Source organism: Oreochromis aureus, linkage group 9, assembly GCF_013358895.1.
Source record: "Oreochromis aureus strain Israel breed Guangdong linkage group 9, ZZ_aureus, whole genome shotgun sequence".
In the NCBI taxonomy this organism is placed as follows: domain Eukaryota; kingdom Metazoa; phylum Chordata; class Actinopteri; order Cichliformes; family Cichlidae; genus Oreochromis; species Oreochromis aureus.
The window spans coordinates 19921142-19938459 of NC_052950.1; the positions used below are offsets into that span (position 1 = coordinate 19921142).

The 17318-nt window shown below is 41.0% G+C and overlaps 2 protein-coding genes across 14 annotated transcripts in view; both read right to left on the reverse strand.

The window, feature by feature from the left end:
* Window positions 1–952: 952 nt before the first annotated feature.
* LOC116314411 (uracil nucleotide/cysteinyl leukotriene receptor) lies at window positions 953–3139 on the reverse strand. The gene is made up of 2 exons (XM_031732416.2): window positions 3055–3139; window positions 953–2406 (listed from the first exon to the last, which is right to left on the reverse strand). Exon 2 carries the CDS (start codon window positions 2382–2384, stop codon window positions 1470–1472), a length of 915 nt encoding a protein of 304 aa, XP_031588276.1. The 5' UTR covers window positions 2385–2406; window positions 3055–3139; the 3' UTR covers window positions 953–1469.
* A 117-nt stretch (window positions 3140–3256) lies between these two features.
* Window positions 3257–17318, reverse strand: part of si:ch211-285f17.1 (sickle tail protein homolog) — a 115955-nt gene continuing 101893 nt past the window's right edge. For 7 of the 13 annotated variants that reach the window (XM_039616951.1, XM_039616945.1, XM_039616948.1 and 4 more), the window contains 13 exons: window positions 16596–16735; window positions 16262–16437; window positions 13314–13444; window positions 12941–13088; window positions 11839–12322; window positions 11483–11678; window positions 11096–11385; window positions 10654–10797; window positions 10208–10330; window positions 8406–8486; window positions 6672–8297; window positions 6011–6142; window positions 3257–4908 (listed from right to left, as the gene is read on the reverse strand). In XM_039616951.1, the coding sequence (XP_039472885.1) occupies window positions 4384–4908; window positions 6011–6142; window positions 6672–8297; window positions 8406–8486; window positions 10208–10330; window positions 10654–10797; window positions 11096–11385; window positions 11483–11678; window positions 11839–12322; window positions 12941–13088; window positions 13314–13444; window positions 16262–16437; window positions 16596–16735 (4196 nt within the window). In that variant the 3' untranslated portion in view covers window positions 3257–4383. The remainder of the gene's footprint in view (window positions 4909–6010; window positions 6143–6671; window positions 8298–8405; window positions 8487–10207; window positions 10331–10653; window positions 10798–11095; window positions 11386–11482; window positions 11679–11838; window positions 12323–12940; window positions 13089–13313; window positions 13445–16261; window positions 16438–16595; window positions 16736–17318) is intronic. The other 6 variants (XM_039616949.1, XM_039616947.1, XM_039616946.1 and 3 more) reach the window with 6 other exon arrangements.

The following is a 17318-nucleotide window of genomic DNA, read 5'->3' on the forward strand; positions in this document are numbered from 1 at the left end:
TCTTCTTGGAAATAGTGTTGTAAAATTAATTTATGAAGGATTTTGTCATATTTGTTCACTTTGTTATAGCATCAGTTTTTTAACCACAAAAAGTGAAAACACGAACAGCTGAGAACCCGTCCATCCATAATTTCTCTTCTGTTTATTCAAGTCAGGGTCACGGGGGAGCTGGAGCATATCCCAGTTATTATAGGGCGAGAGGTGGGGTTAGACGCTGGATCGCCAGGTTGCCAACCTGTCTCAGTGCCCATTTAAAGTTTTGATATATATAAATATTAATAGAAAATTACATCTGTGAAAAGCACAGCTGGTAGTGTCAGATTATCTGACATTTAAACCCAAACTCAAACTAAAAATAATAATTAATAAATAATAATTTTATTATAAGAAGCTACACTTTTTTTTCTTACGCAGACTTTAATTAGTATGAATGAAAAGAAATATTTAGTTTCCAGAAGATTGAATTCCAGTAACACACTATATGTGTAATACGTAAAGTATCAGAAAAATATTGCATGCTGAAATGGAGATATGCTACTGTTTGATAGAAGAATGTGTTCATTATGAAAATGTGCACATTCTTCTTGTTGTGTTGATCCAAACATCATCACAAAAGCTAAAAAAAAAAAAAAAAAGTGGCATGCTTATCACGTTGTTGCATCATCTCTTTTAGCAACATTTTGTAGGTGTTAAGGCAGTGAAAGCACCACGCTGTTTATATCCTTAACCCTCTGCCTAATTTTATAATGTACCACGTGGCTCCACTAGGTAACACATTTAGACTGCAGGAAGGAAACTTTAGCAGTCCACAGTGTTACTGCTGAATAATGCAGCTGCCTAATAACGCTTCTGCATCTGATGTATGTTTAACCTTTTGGCAGTCTTACCAGAACCCCCCACCACCACCACCCACACACACCAAATTTCTTAACAATGACATGTAATTATTAAAGTCGTTTTTTTTTTGTCATGAAAACCAGGATTCCTTATTCAAACTTTGAACTCTGGCACCAAAATAGACTGCAAGAGGCAACAAATGTTTTTACTTCCGCTGAAGTTTAGGGCTCTTATTCGGAAAATGATGTCACAGACTTTCAGTTACCTTTTGTGTGACAAATAAAGTATCGTAAAGCAGAAGCTTAGATGTTTCACTCCTTTGGGGATAAGATTTCTGAGTGATTCAGAGTATAAAAATTAAAAATAGAATAAAATAAAAACAGAATTTCAAAAAAAAAAAAAAAGTCTCAGTCTTCAGTGCCAGAAAGCTAACAGGTCCCAAACTGACAAATTATCTTTGACCTATGATAGTTCCCTAAACAAGTACTGGCCAATTCTGACAATTTCAAAGTCGATGTGTAATAATCAGGGGAAGTGCAGTTTGTCTGATTTGCGGTTAGGTGCTATAGGAACCACACTGATGTTTTTAACATGGTTAGCATCACCTTCGTTTTTTTTCCGTTTGCATTTTTTTATATGATATCTTCCCTATTTTTACAGAACAGCTTAAGAAATGTGTTCCTGTATGGACGGTTCAAAAAGAAATACATGACAGGATCCAGTATACCACTGATACAGGTGAGTGCAGATGTTATCTGATTGGCTTTTCTCAGCCCCTCAGTAATATTTCCATGGCTCTGCTGTTGAATGTAGATTATCCTGCACACATGGTAGGGCACAAATGCGAACAGGAAGTTCATCACAATAAGTATAATCATTTTTATAGCTTTGTCTTTCACCGGTCGTTCTTCCTTTTGCTGCACTGTTCTTAGTTTCAGCAGGATCAGTATGTATGAAACCACTATAGTGACGAGGGGAATTGCAAATGCCACAATAGTGGAAATTAAAGCTGTTGGATTTGTCTCTTCTAAGTACAGTTTGTTACAAATGCCAGATGAGTTGGTTTGTTTTCTTCTTGAGAAGAGTGTAGGAGTCATGCACACGATAACCATCACCCACAGTATGCCAACCGCTACATTTGCATACAAAGGCTTCCTGAATGATTGTGACTTTAAAGGTATAACCACAGCCAGGAGCCTGTCCAGGCTGATGAAACTCATCAAATAGAGGCTGCAGTACATGTTTAGATAGAACAAGAAGCCTAACAGCTGACAGATGATGTGTCCAAAGGGCCAGTGGTTATCAGACAGGTGGTAAATAATGCGCATGGGTAAGACGAGGACATAACATATGTCGGCTACAGAGAGGTTTCTCAGGAAGACTCTTGATGGAGATGTGCTTTTCTGGTGAAAGAAGGCCCACAGAGCCAAGATGTTCCCAGGCACTGCGATGATGAAAATCAGGATGTAAAAAATGGAAAGAGAATAATTCCACAGAGCTCCAGAAGTGCCATAGAAGCTCTCTCCCTCCTCCCCGGAAACATTCATAGTTGTTGCGCAGAGGATCGGCCTGGTCCAGCACAAATTAGACACAAACAGCCTGTTATAACGATTGGCAGCCACATGATCACCTTCGTTCACTCACATGATGTTTTAGTGACTTTTTTAATTATCATAATGAAACTAAGAACGCAAAGAGAAAAATGTGGCATAACGTTATAAAATCATAGGCAGAATCATGTGTATATTACACATTAGAAAGAGGAACTACTCTTGCGAAACGTCAGTTTAACAAGCAAGCAGGATTACATTTTAATTAACATCAACAAAACAATAATTACATTCAAGAGGTACTTTTTTTGGTAGTATAGCATATAAAAATGCTATATAGTAGAACTAACATATCACTGTGTGTCTGTGTGTACATACGTAAAAGGCAAAATCAACCAGAACGTGAATAAAGTCAACCAATCATAAAACTGTAACAATCTAAACCCAGTTAGCGACTTTGTATCTTCATTTACAAAAGACAATTTGTTCTGTAGCAGAAAAATTAATTTACATGTTCACTTAAACAATAAAGTGTACCAAACATGGCTACATGACTAAGTACAAAATTATTAGAGCTTATATGTTAGTAAATTACCTAAATGTTTGATAGTTTAATCCAAATGTAGGGTAACTCCAAACTGGCAATAATCATATGTCATCTCCTTACCTGTAACAGTAATGCAGAGCCGTAGTATGACCCTGTTTTGCCACCAGTCGAAAAGTAATGATGTGTGAACAGGATACAGGCGAAGAAGAAGTGAGAAGTCATGTGTTTTGCATATCAACTTTTGTATTTGGACACAAACACCATGTGTGAAGCAGACCCACATGATTAAATAGGAAACCACAAAGAACTTGAAAAAGCCACGGAAGCCTGATGCACTACAAGCATGCAAGTCTTTATTTTTTGCTACTCCAACACACTTTTGTCTTTATTACATAGTTTCTTTATAGCATGATTTAAAGCTTTACAAAAAAAAATGAGAGAAAATCAAATATTTACAAAATCTATCTGTGCAAACGTCGTCTTTTACACCACTCTCCTAAAGTAACTGAAAGGCATGCATACAAATAAACTTTGGTATGTTAACAAAACTACTTTTTTTCTTAGTAGAAGCTTTTATGTACATGTGGTAGAACAGGTTTATCACTTTGACTTAAGTACATTTAAACAACAATACATGTTAACTTAACAAACCGAGACCACAAGTGCAAACACTGGGGTCAAGATTTCAGCCGCCCACAATTGCATGTAAATTCCCTTAAAAGGTCATGACTGGGTTAGGCTTGAAGTGAGTCATTATACAACAACTTTGGCAAATAGGCACAATAAAATGAAAACTTTTATTATTTAGTATACCTGTTGTAAATCTGTAAAATAAACCGGCAGTTCAAATGGGTGGAAACATGAGAAAATACTCTTAAAAAACTAAAGTTACTAATGAGTTTAAAATGTCTGTATACATCGTGTATACATTCAGAAAAAGGCATTTACAAGGGCAGCGTCGAATGTCTGGCAACATAGGAAATATAGAAGATTAAATATACTACGGTTATTCAATCTCTTGTTTCAAAAAAATATAACACAATTTTTTTTACATGATATTTTGTGATTGTACATCAACTTTCTATTCCCTACTCATAGCTACAGCAAGAAAATACATTTTTGAACACCATGAAAGCCTTCCACTTCAGCTACAAAGTGGCAACACTAAGTCGTTTATAGTTACATTACAAAATATTCTGTCGTCTGAAACGCCTTCAAGAGAGAATCGATATCCAAGTAAGCATGATCCAAAATGTGAAAATGAAGATAAAAGTAGCAGTGTGTGAATGCCAGTGTCAAAGAAAAAAATGATTTGAGTGCATCACTTAATACTTTTACAAAAAAAAAAAAAACTTTAATAAAAAGAAAATGAACAACAATCCAAAACCAATATAAAATATGATCAGGTCTACCTGCTATGCTGTAAAAGCCAGAGGGGTGATAATGGGGCTAAGTTGTGTCCTTAGCTGCTGTGGCTGTTGGGATGGAGGATTTGCCGCTGCTGCCGTTGTGGGACCTGTAGCTGGTGAAGCTGGGGGTGTGTATGGTGCGGATGCTCTTTCCACCTGGGCCCAAAGGTGTGGGCGACAGAGGGGAGGGGGAAGAGGATGAGGAGGAGGAGGAGGAGAATGAAGAGGAGGAGGAGGAGTGGACTCGACCATTCTGCGAGGAAAACGAGAGAGCTTTACCTGTGTGCTGTGAGGGTGTGGGAAGTTTGAGGGATCCGTTAGACAGGGAGGGGATATGGGTGGAAGGTAGGGAGCTGGAACGAGGTGGGTGAGAGGACAGAATGGAGGACTTTGTCACAGAGGAGGAAGAGGAAGAAGGGTTAATGGGGTTAGTAGCATCTGAGTTTTGTGCGGACTGGGAGCTGCCTTTAGTAGAGCTAGGATAAAAAGCAGGGATTTTAGAGATGGGTATAGTAGGGGAAGTCGTTTTATGATCCCCTCCCACTCTTTTAGCACTTCCGTTAGCCTGCAAACAGAGATGCCAAAACAGATACTTGTTGTCAAAAAAAGAAAACTGGTAAAATAATACATTTAAAAAGGCAAGACAATGTTAAACAAAACTACAAGTTATTTACATGGACAGACACTATGACTACACAAGCATTAATATAACTAAGACAGAACTAAAAGACACCCCAAAAAAAAAAAAAAAAGCAATAAAAATACCCAGATACAAAAGCTGTCTTTTTTTTTTACTGGGTTGCACAAAAGGTGAGAAACTGAACTGACAGACATGTTACCAAGAAACAGAACAAGGCAAAGGTTAGACAGTGCAATGGCAGACAGGATGGGTCTCTCTACAGAGTGGCTGTTTGTTAGAGGGATTGTTAGACCTTGGGAGGAGCTGTTGGAGAAATTTCAGAGAATAGATACGCGTAAGAGGTCCGGAGAGAATTAGGTAATAGGGTTAGGTGTTTAAAGAGTGATAGCAGATAGGGGAAATGTGGGCCAGTGTTCCAGTGAAAGTGACGATGCAAGGTGGGTGGGTTATGCCGAAGTCTTGACGGTAAGAGAATGTATCACCTTGGGGTTAAGTAAGCTGTGCAGTGATGTTGGGTTTGAGCAGAGGTGCATTGTGAGAAGGGAGGAGCATAGCCAAAAAATGTTTTTAAAAAGTCAGGTAAGTTTATATCGAACATAGCCATAAGCATCTTAGGGCTTGGCAACACTGTTTAGGAACTCAGCTGTGATGGGAATTGGAGATGTGATGACAACTCAGATGATGACAGGATAGGATTCCGTTTGTCTCCGCCTTTTTTCCTTTTTTTTTTTTTTAGCCACCAACACAGTGAAAACCATGAGCAGTGTGGACATGCAGAAGCATACAGTACAGTGATGTTATGGGGATAACAGTCAAGAGTCAAACATGCCTTCGTGTCAGAGCAGACTTGAGAGAAACGTGAACAGATCCACAGTCGCCACTATCGTGACTTTATTTTTTTTCACAACACTTGAAACCTCACAGCTTTGGAAGTCTTCCCACCCCCACCCTCCCTCATATGCCACATGCTTTCGATTCCCTATATTTGTTCCCTGTAGTCTCTGTTAAGACCCTACAGTAAAACTACCTGTCGGAACTGCCTCTGAGCGTCCTGCAGTTTTTGCTGTTTTCCTGCTTTGTCAGTTGTACCCGGTGACTGCCTGGACTTCGCAGACAACGGGACGGGCATCCGACTAGTAGGGGAAGCGACACTGGTATTCTGCAGGGGGATCCAAATGAAAAACAAAACAAGAAATAAAAAAAAAGATAGAAAAAAACACACCAAATAGGAAGTATGAAAAGTCAAGGCACTAACAGGTTTTCAAAAAAAAAACAAAAACCCGTTCATTCAATACGTCAACAATCAACGCCAGTGAAAGATCATGCACCCAGTGGGACCATAAAGCCATTATACACAGGACATGCAATCAAGAACAAGGATAATTAGAGCTTGATCATCATGACAGTGTCTCTGATGATGAGTGTGCCACTTGCTGAAAACCTCTGAGTTTTAGCAATAAACTGAAGAAGAAAGATGGTAGCCAGGAACCAAACAAAATGCCACACCCAATCATGTCACCATGATTTTGTACTGAAGAGGGGAGTCATTTCCATTTCCAAGCACCTGTGGGGGGGAGGGGATTAATGATTTTGTAATTTCAGTGGTTAAGGTAGGAGTGGAGGTAAGTTAGAAAACTGAAAGAGAAGAAACCCAAAGCCTCCGGGAACAACAAGAGCTAAAGAGAGACCTGTTGTGCGGTGCTGGGGACACTGGGGACAGTGTTGGTGTTGGTGGTGGTGGTAGAAGGGTTGATTACAGGGCGTGGAAGGACCTGAGGTTTAGGCTTCTTCTGCAGTGAATTTTTGCTAGGTACCTTAGGGCCAGACCCTTTGGAGGTAGGCAGAGAGGACGACCTCTTCAGCCCTACTCCGACTGAGCTTTTCCCATTCCCTGTATTTGCTTCCTCAGTGTTAACCGACTCATCAGGGGAGCGTGGTCCCATCTCACTAATAGTGGTCTCTAGCTGCTTGATGGTCTGCTCCAGGCTGTCTAGTGTCTTGTAGGTGTTCTTCCGAATCTCATCCGTCCTGCCGAGAACTTCGGAGTTCTGCTTTTTCAGCGGGGCAGTGTCTGTTCCCCTGGGAGTATCTGCAAAGGATTTTGAGCGCGTAATCTCATATCTCTTCGCTTCTTTGTGCTGCCTGATTGTACCATCGGATTCTTCTTCATCTTCATACACAACCACCTGTAGCGTCTTCTTGCCTGACTTGGTGCCTGTGCGAATGGCCTGAGTCAGTGCTGCCAGCTGTTTCTTAGGGAACTTGAACTTGAATTTCTTCTTCCCATCCTTGGAGTCTCCATTTGAATCTAAGTTTACTCCGTTGTCTGTTAGTTCAGATATCGAAGAAGAGGATGAGGATGATAGGCTGGCATGATCTGTAGCTCCCTGTGAGCTGCTGATCTTTTTGCTAGCAACCATCTCAGCCCCTTCTGCAACTACCGGCAGCCCACTACTTCTCTCTGTGTCGGATTCCTCACTCTCCTCCTCAATACGCTCTTCTGCAAGCATCCTCTCCAGTTCCTCCTCGCATTCAAAGATGGTAGAAAGGCGCTTATAAGCTGAACGGATATCCATCGGCTCATCAAAGATGATGATGACAGGCTTCTTGTTGAAGCAGTTATCCTGCGGCACTGAAGGATCAACTGTGGTGTTTCCTCGATTTGCTGCATTGCCTACAGTAACAGTCTGCACACTTCCTTTTTTGGCATTGACCAGTTCTTGGTACTCTCCACAAGACAGGGGCTGAACCTTGGTGTTGGTGATCATAAATGCAATGTTGTCTGGGGGTGGAGGTGCCTCTTCTCCAGGCAAGTCAGGACTGAGACTAGCACCCCCATCAAGATCATCAATAGTGTTTTTAGGTGGACTGCTGTCCTCATCAGAAGTCTTTTTGGATGGAGCACCATACCGTTTTTTGTGGTCGTTTTTGTGGTCAGTTACTATATTCTTACTAGACGAAACAGGCTCCTGGATTATCTTACTTTTCTTTTCAGTATGAACTTTAAGGAATTTTCCCTTCTGCATTTCTGCACTGGTCTTCAGGGATTCAGAGCGTTTAACATGCTTCTTTGGCAGTTTAAATGCATTAAGTCCCACAGGTTTAGGTGATATAGGTGGGGGTGATTTGGGTGTTGGAGACAGTGGTGGCTGCTGCTGTTGTTGCTGCTGCTGGCTTGGAGAAATGTCATTAACATTGACATTTGACACCTGTGTCGGAGACTGTGGGGGCTCTCTGTGATGGTCGTTGGTGTCTTCCAGTCGCGATGGGGGTGGATGATCTTTGGGAATCTGGCCCGTCACATAATATATGACCTGTGAGCGTGAAATTTAAAAATGTGTCAATGTTTCATAGCTTTCTAACGCCAGAGTATAAGTTAAATATATGTGATTATAGTATGTGCAGTTAAAAGTCATACATACCCCTTGGCTCTGTCGAACAGTTGTATTCCCATTTTCATCTGTGTCTGGATCTTTATCCTCTCGACTGGGCTCTGAGCTCTGCTAGGACAGTGTGTGGGGGAATAATATTACAGTGTAACTGGCGTGCCAGGCTGTGCTGGATTAACTGTGAAATCACATTTGGTTGCAGAAACATCTGCGGCGTCAAAACTACAAGATTGGTCAATTACCTTTAACAACTGCTGTTATATACTGTTACACTATTAAATCCTACATAAAAACGCACATGGTACAGACTTTTGAAAAGCCAAAATAGAATAAACTTCATGTTGGTAGATGTCTAAATATATAAATAACATAATATAAATATAAAACTGAATTGAATATTTTTTCTTTGTTTTTTATTTCACATATCGAGTTTTACATCATTATACTATATTTAAAAGACAGCTGTAGACTCAGCATCTAAAAAGTGGAAAATGTGGAAGTGCCTCAAACTTGCATTCTTTCTAATGACCAACAGGGGGAGACTGCTAAACTGTGACTGTTCAATAAAAGTCTATGACATATTTATCTTATTTCTTAGTTAATTTATGACCTCATTAAACACTTTAATGATGAGCTTAGTCTCATTTGGAACTCTTGAGTCTTCTTTTATGGTGCATGCAGTTTATTTTGTAAATTGTTATATGTTTTAGGGTATGGTTAACCTGTAATTGATAAGTTGCTCATTTTTTTGTTTGTTTTGGGTGTCAGATTGATTAAAAATCACCCATCACTTATTGTGGTTTCTAATAAAAAACAAAAACGAAAAAACAAGCAAGCAAACAAACAAACAACAAATGAAAAAACAATACAAAGTGCTCAAATGGCGGCTTAAAAGGACCCCATAATCTAATGGGGGACATCACAGTGCCTATGTACATCTTTAAATACAGTCTATGTTCCAAACTTGTTTCTCTTTTTTTTTCCAGTGAAATAATTTAAATTTTTGCAATTTCAGCAAAACAGTCAACTTTAATGTACTATTTACTGTGATTATAAGCTTAACCAAATAGCACACTTCTTATTTGTTTCTCTCAGAGAGCGGATACTTCCAGTTCATCTTTTTAAAACTAGTAAAAGTTGATGCACTTCACACACCTAGTCCTATTTGCTTTATCATTTCGACTAAAAAAGTAATACTCAAAGTGTGTATCAAATGATTGGTTAGGGAGGTGTAAAGCTGGGAAAAGCGAACTGAGGTGAAGTTGTGCAAAGAGAAATGGAAAAGTCATTCCTCAGAAAAGTATAGGAGAGGAGAAGGAGCATGCAAAGTGGTCAGGCTGACCTTTAGTGAACCAAGTCTGCAAAAATAGATTGTGTCTACAGAGTGCATTTTACTGATGTTCTTTCAATTGTCAAAAATCTAGGGCATATCAAGCAATTGTCAAATGTCATTAAAGAAAGACACGAGACGATTTAATAGCCTGTAAGGTACAGTGCTGAGGTTTTTATTGATTTGGATGAAAAGACAAGCGAGAGTTCTGAAACACATCATAGTCTAGACCAGGCATACAGAAGACACAGCATCTTTTCAGAAGCTCAATTTTATGCAGACTTAATCCTGAAAAAAAATATTAAAGCTCTGATATCCAGCAGGATCAAAAGAGGGAGGAAAACTCAGGCAGCAAGGAAAGGAAGCTTTGTGGAGGCAGTTGCTACAGGTTTCTCTCGAGCAAAAGCAAGAGCAGAGGAGTGTTAAGACACAGCCATTGATTGTTTCATACAGTTGGCAAAGGCAGGCAGTTAGCTGGGCAGCTGCACCGGGACATATATTTTACCTTTTTCTCTTTGAGGGGTAATAAAGCCCCCGGTCTTAGCTCTCTGATTTGTGGTTCAATTCGAGCGGTGGGCTCTACCAAATTTTTCACCCCTACATCCTTAACTGTGCACTTCTGGAAAACCTGAAGAGTGGAGAAAGGTGAGGGGAACAACGGGACAAGGGTTTTGAGGAGTAGCTTCACAACTGCACAGCTGTAAAACTCCACAATTTCAAAAAAGTGCAGTAAAGTTCAATGAAAGTTATTTCTTCGGCAGCTGTCAGCACCCATCCTTTGCCACTTCCAAGGAAGTCACCCACCACAGGAAGAAATGATAAGCAACCCACTCCCATAATGCAGAAATCAATCAAATCCAGCATCCTAATTTCCATATGTCGGTTAAATTGATTGTATTTGCACATGTTTGAAAGGAGCGTGTGAGTGTGCGTGTTGTATATGGATCTAACCTGGAGCTCTGCCATGATCTTGTCCCCTTCATCTTCCTCTTCTCTCGTAACCAGGGGAGGAGTGGCTGGCTTCGGCTTGGTCTCCGGTGCAACCTTGGTGGGCTTGGGTTGGGGAGAGGGAGGTGGAGCCTCCTCTTCGCCCTCCTGTGAGAAATAATGTGAGGGAAATTTTATTTTATTTTTAAAAAGCAGCAAAGTTTGTGGAAATGAAAATGGATACTGCATTCATGTCGGCTGAGCGTAAAGAGAGTTAAAGGGAAAGTTAAACAGTATCTCTCCTGAAAATGGCAACCTTTACACTTTGGAGAAAGCCTAAATAGCTCTTTCCCCTTTTCTTCCAGTTTTAATGCAGTGGCTTGACTAAATCCCACTTGGCTCTACGCTTAGCGCACAGACACAAGAATGGCTTTCTTTACTCTCTCCAACCTTTCAAAGCACCAACCTGAGTCGAGACAGACTCCTTCCTGTTGGTGTAGACGACCTCACCAGAGCGTGTAGTGGTCATGCCTGAGCTGGAGCTGGGGTAGGTTTTCCTTGGCGGAGGCGGTGGTGGGGACTTGTTCGGCTTTTCAGACCCCTGTTTTGTCAAACTTTCAGTGGCTGCTGGCTTGATGGCAGTTTTGGAGAGTTTCTCCAGTGCTGGCTTGGCAGATTTCTCCACCAGAGGCTTAGGGAGTTTTTCAGACCCCTTCTTTGCTGGTTTGTCTGATTGAGGGCCTGACTGGGGCTCTTCTGTCATACAGGGCAATAGGAAACAACATTAAGGTATGTAGATAAAGCAAAAAAAAAAAAAAAAGTCGTTTAAGTTACATTTGTGTGTGATTTCTACCTGATGGTAGCTCAACAGGGTTGTGAATGTCTTCTTCTACAATACCAGCAGCAGGCAGTGCTGTGTTCTCTTCCACCTCTAGACTTGGAATTCCCTTCATCATGTTTGCCTGGGCCTCTTGTAGGATCTTCTCAAACTCTTTTCCATCATAATGACCCATATTCTGCCTCCTCTCTTCCCACTCTTTCTCTGCCGCCTGGACGGTGCAGACAAAAAAACATACCAAAGAGTCAGAGAGAGTTTACGGTTGTCAGAAGTGCAAACTAAATGAGGGACTATTATTTCTAAACAAAAACAATACATTAAATACATGAGAGATTTTCAGGACACTCAAGCTACAAGGTGGGTAAACATACCTTTATGGAAACAGCTCTGCTTTTGTTCTTTTCCTTACTGCTCTGAAGCTCTTCTATCACGAGATCCTGGCTGGCTGTTCCATTACTGTTCCCATGAGTCTTTTTGTAGCGGGTGGGACTTGGTGGATCTGTGGCAACCGCTTTGGGAGACTCACGGTCTTGACTCTTGCTAAGGTTGGGACTGGAGATATGAGTGGGGCTAGGAGTGGCCGGGGGACTAGGTTGAGATGTCAAAGCCGCAGACTGTTGGGACTGCTGAATGAGGACCGGGGAGCTCTGGACATGATGAATGACCACCGGGGATGAAGGCATCACCTCGGATTTGATGGTGGAGCTCTGAGACTCTAGTGGGGCTGAGGTTGAGCCAGGTTGGCCTGGTGCTGGAGAAACATCTGCAGGGGTGTCTATTGCTACTGCGGGGCTGTTGTCCACTGTGGCATTACTGGAAAGCTCAGGCCCTTTCTGAGAAAACTCAGTAGCACACCTGCAGAGGGAAGGGAAACAATAAGAAATACACATCATACAGAAACACTGGCGAAAGAAATGTTTGTGCAACAACGCTCAAAAATTTGTATTTGCGAGTTTTGGTCTTTTAAAACTGTTATTAGGACTATACTACATCAAACCTTGCTGTAAATTAGGCAAATAATACTGCATATTTATTGACATGAGGGATAAACTACCAAAAAATCTATAATGCAACAGGTGGGTTTGGCAACAGGGCATATTTTGGTTAAAAAAAACAGAGGGAGAGCAAGAGAAAAGTCAAGAGCCAGTTTGGCATCTGTATTAAAATGGAAATGAGGTGCTGCATTGCCCACCAAATTAATTCACTTATCGGTTGAGTGAAGGTGATGGAAGTAAATCGAGCTGGACGCCAAACCCTTCTGTCCGCACAGAATGACCTCTTTGATGGGATGAAGGCTGGCTTGCCACTATAATCAAACGGTACGATCTCCCACATCATAGACCCCAGCAAGGAGCCCCGCAAAGTGCTTTTTGTTTTCATCTTCAATTCCCCCTCTCGCACTCAGCTCCCATACTCCAACACATCTTCTCATTTTTCCCTGCTTTATCTTTTCATTCTCCATTTTCCCCCTACCTTCTCAGGCTGCTGAGTGTGTCGGTCAAGCTCTTCACCCTTTTCAGCATACTGTCCAATTTGTGGGGCTCTTCTTTCAAAAACTTGACAGCTTCCACTTCCACCCTGAGCACAGCCCGCATTCTGGCTTGAAGGGCTGGGAACTCTCCTGATGAAATTTAAACAGAGAGGGAAAAAAATTGTAAATTACTCCTATTTTAGAATATTTCTGCTCATAATCCTTTTCTCTTTAATTGAGAAATGTTAATTAAAATGTGATTTTTTGTGAAAAATTGCTTGTATTTGGCATGGATTTTTACTGCGCAAAGCTGGATGATAATGCAAGTATACTGGAGTAAGGAACATTAATGTGATGTGAAGGCAGTCACCATACCTTTGAGCCCTGCCAGAGATTCTCCCACCTTCCTCAGGGTTACCGCTCCCTCTTCCACATCTTTTAGGGTCACTGCTCTGTGTGTTGTGGCTGAGTCACTCTGCAGAGAACCTACATACTGTTCCAGCTCGCTGCAGAAAAAAACGGAAAGTAATCTAGAGGTGAGTGACTTTAAAAAAAACTGCCCGGCAAATTCACTCACTGGCCACTTTGACAGGTACACCTGTTCGTATCTGCAAATATCTAATCAGCCAATCGCGTTGCAGCAACCCAGTGCATATAGGTCAAGATGACCCGCTGCAGTTCAAACCGAGCACCAGGATGGGTAAGAAAGGTGATATAAATGACTCTGAATCTAAGATGGTTGTTAGTGCGAAACAGGCTGGGTTGAATACTTCAGAATATGCTGATCTACTGAGATTTTCCCACACAGCCATCTCTATGGTTTACAGAGAATAGTCTGAAAATGAGAAAATATCCAGTAAGTGGCAGTTCTCTGGGCGAAAATGTCTTTTTGATGCCAGAGGTCAAAGGAGAATGGCCAATCTGCTTTGAACTGATAGGAAGGCAACAACAACTCAAATAACCACTCACTACGACCAAGATATACACAACGGTATCTCTGGAAGCCTCCTGTCACCTAAGAACAGCAAAATTATGCTACAATTGGCACAGCCTCACCAAAATTAAGAGAGTAGAAGACTAAAACAAAAAAAACAATCCCTGGTCTGATAAGTCTCAGTTTCTGGTTAGACATTCAGATATTAGGGTTAGAACTGGGCATAAACAACATGGATCTATTCTGCTTTGTATCAGTCGTTCAGGTGGTTTAAAGGCATAGAAGATAGTTTTTGTGACAAACTTTAGTATAAGCACCTTACTACAAATTGAGCACCGCTTAAACGCCACAGGCTACCTGACTATTGTTACTGACCATGTCTATCCCTTTATGACCACAGCGTACCCATCATGTGATGACTGCTTCCAGCAGGATAACACACCATGTCACAAAGCTCAAATCATCTCCAGCTGGGTTCTTGAACATGACAATGAGTTTTCTGTACTCAGATAGTCTCTAGAACTCAATGCATTAGAGCACCTGTGAGATGTGGTGAAATGGGAGATTCTCAACATGGATGGGCACCCGACAAATGTGCAGAAACTGTGTGATGCTATCATGCCATTATGGCCCAAAATTGGCATCTAATGAGTGTATATTTGAAAAACAAAACAAACAAGCCAAAAAACTCAGCATAAATAGGCCCTTATTATAATTATTTGCACTGTATAAACACCAGGGGGCAGGATACAATCATGTTTCTTAAAGATCATAGACTAAAACTGGGGAAAGGTAAGTCTCTGGGATTGATGCATGAAAAGCAATAGTGTATATGATATGTAAAATTCATACTTTAAGCTGCGAATAAACATCTTAACTGTGCATTCCTATTTCCTGTCTACACTACATTGCCTAGTCTAGACTGGATCTGGTCTTATCCCAAACCCCCAAATATTTACACACTGAATGAGGGCTTATTTGTGAGAAAGCACTTCCTCACATAGAAATCATATCACCCTGCCTGAGAGCCATCCCGGTTCTAGAGAAAGCTGGCTGTTCCAAAGGGAAATGTGCTGTATGATAACATTGTCTGCAGTGTTGGATTGCATGAGAGGGAACTAAAATCACGTTTCATTGTGGCCAGGTACCCTTGAGAAACACTCTTTTATAGGAGTCCCCTGAAGGGATTAGGAAAGGCAACAAGGAGACAGTGTGTTAAATGCCCTTCTATGCAAAGGCTTTTTGGTAGTGAGAATGATGGATTTTTCCTTTTTTATGAAGCCTCCAACAAAAAAAAAAATACTGTTTGTTCAATAATGTATCCCTCTGTTTGCCAGAGTATAGGAGGCAGCCTTTAAAGACCACTTGTGTTGCATTTGCATGAGGAATTTGGCACTTTTCTTACTTTCTTTCATAATTCTTTCTCGTGAACTGAAACGGGCAGTAAGGGACACCAAGAATTCCACTTAAGGCGAAAATAGCTTCAAATACTGGAGTTGTTCAGATTAAAAAAACAACTTTATATTTTTGCTCCGTGAAAGCTTTCATCCGCTGAAAATGACCACCGTCAGATTTAATACGTTTTTTTTCTTTTTGTGTGTGACTCCATTAAGGTTTTCCTGTGTTTTTATGGTATGAGTTTCCATATTTTAAGGGGTGAGTTTTAAAAAAAGGTTACAAAATATGGTCTGATAGATTGAATTCTCTCAAGAGGGCAGCGGTTTTCACACCACGCACTCCAAATGGTTCTAAAGCCAAGCAGCTCTAATTGCCATGCCTTATTTAAGGGGCCAGGAGCTGTGTTTTGCTGACTCACAAATGGCTGCATACCAAGTGTAACAAAGGGCTTAACACAGCTTCAGTGCCCCGACTTCCTCCTGTTCATTTCCCAGAATCCAAGAACTGCTATGATTGTGTTTATTGGAGCATATGTTCGCCGCTGTCTAGCAAGACAACACTGTTTGACCTTGCCTGTAAACATCCAAATAAAAAGGATTCAATTACTGCTCCCTGTTGGCAAGACGAGGCGAGTGAATTCAAATAAGAGCAGGGCGGTGAGTAATTACTCCACAGTTGAGTCCATTGTTTTAGACCGCTGTCTCTGAGAGGCAGGCGTAGCTTGCCTGCATAAACCTGTGGGCTGTAATTTAGAGGGTGTTGGCTTGTCAAAGCATTTAGGATTGAATGGCTCAGGTGAGCTGATAACAGTGAAGCCTTTTGGGGGCTTCTTATTAACGAAGGCACAGCAAATGTAGTTGCAGATATGTGCACTAAATCAACTGTCAAAACTTTGTTGAATGCAAACAAACGTCTCTATCCATTTTAGACGCAATGAAAACAAAACAGCATCTGTTGTGTTGGGTAATGAGTGAGTTCTGAACAGTCTTACCTGAGCTGTGTGAGGACACGCTCCTCCAGACCCAAGTACTTGTGCCTGTCCTCTTCTACCACAGTTCTCTGTCGCTGAACAGGGTCCTCCATACGCCGCATTGCCTCTGCAAGTTTAATACTGATTTCCTGCTCTGCCCGCTTCAGCTGCACCCGTAATGCCTCCTGATTCTGGAGCTGAAGTGATGTACAGCAGAGTGAAACTTATGAGAGGACCTGGACTAGTAAACCAGGATATATGGCTTTTTGGGTATCACACTTAATCACATGCATATACACAAATGGAAATGTGGACAAATACAACAGTTTAATTTAAAATGGGGACAAAGTCTTGCCTGCAGCTGCCTCATCTGATGCAGTTGCATCCTGAGGTCAGAAACATTCTTCCTGAACTGCAGGAGGTTTACTTTGAGTGGAACTGAGCCCTTGTCTGATGGACTTGCACTGTTCTTGGGAGACAAGACCGGAGAACCACCTGGACCAAGAGAAGAAGAAAAACCCCCACACAGCACAGCTTAAGTTTGCTTTTTGAAAATTAGGACCCATATGCACATACTGAAACCTTTGAAATCAAAGCTCATAATAACTCTTATGAACTGTAAAAATTCTAGTAAACATTATTAGGGAGGCTTTAAAGTGTAGAAAAGTTTTCTCCTTTTTCAAGCACTCACTCTACCTTTTAGCGGGCAGATTGTAAATGTCTGTAAACACACTTTTTCTGACTTAATGTCCCAAATGTTCAGCAAAGATTTCTTCTAGTTTTTGTGGCATCATTTCTACTTCATAAGTACTATAGATATGTTAACACTCTTATTAGCTGCAGCTGGAAATGGCTGTCAACTAATCATTTCAGTCACTAAAGATGAAGAACAGGCTGAAACCATGGAAACCAAAGTAACTTATATCCATGGTGAAAGTCCCTAAATAGAAAGTAAGAGCAATATTTCAAACTGCACCATGAGATTTAAATGTAATGACCTTATAGAACTACACGTTCAGTCACAACAGATGACTCTGGTTTTGTCAAACACAGCATGTAAAGGAGGAGATTGAGTGGG

Bases quoted from the DNA above. Each gene is read 5' to 3' on its own strand.
- LOC116314411 (XM_031732416.2), bottom strand. From the start codon at position 2,384: ATGAATGTTTCCGGGGAGGAGGGAGAGAGCTTCTATGGCACTTCTGGA.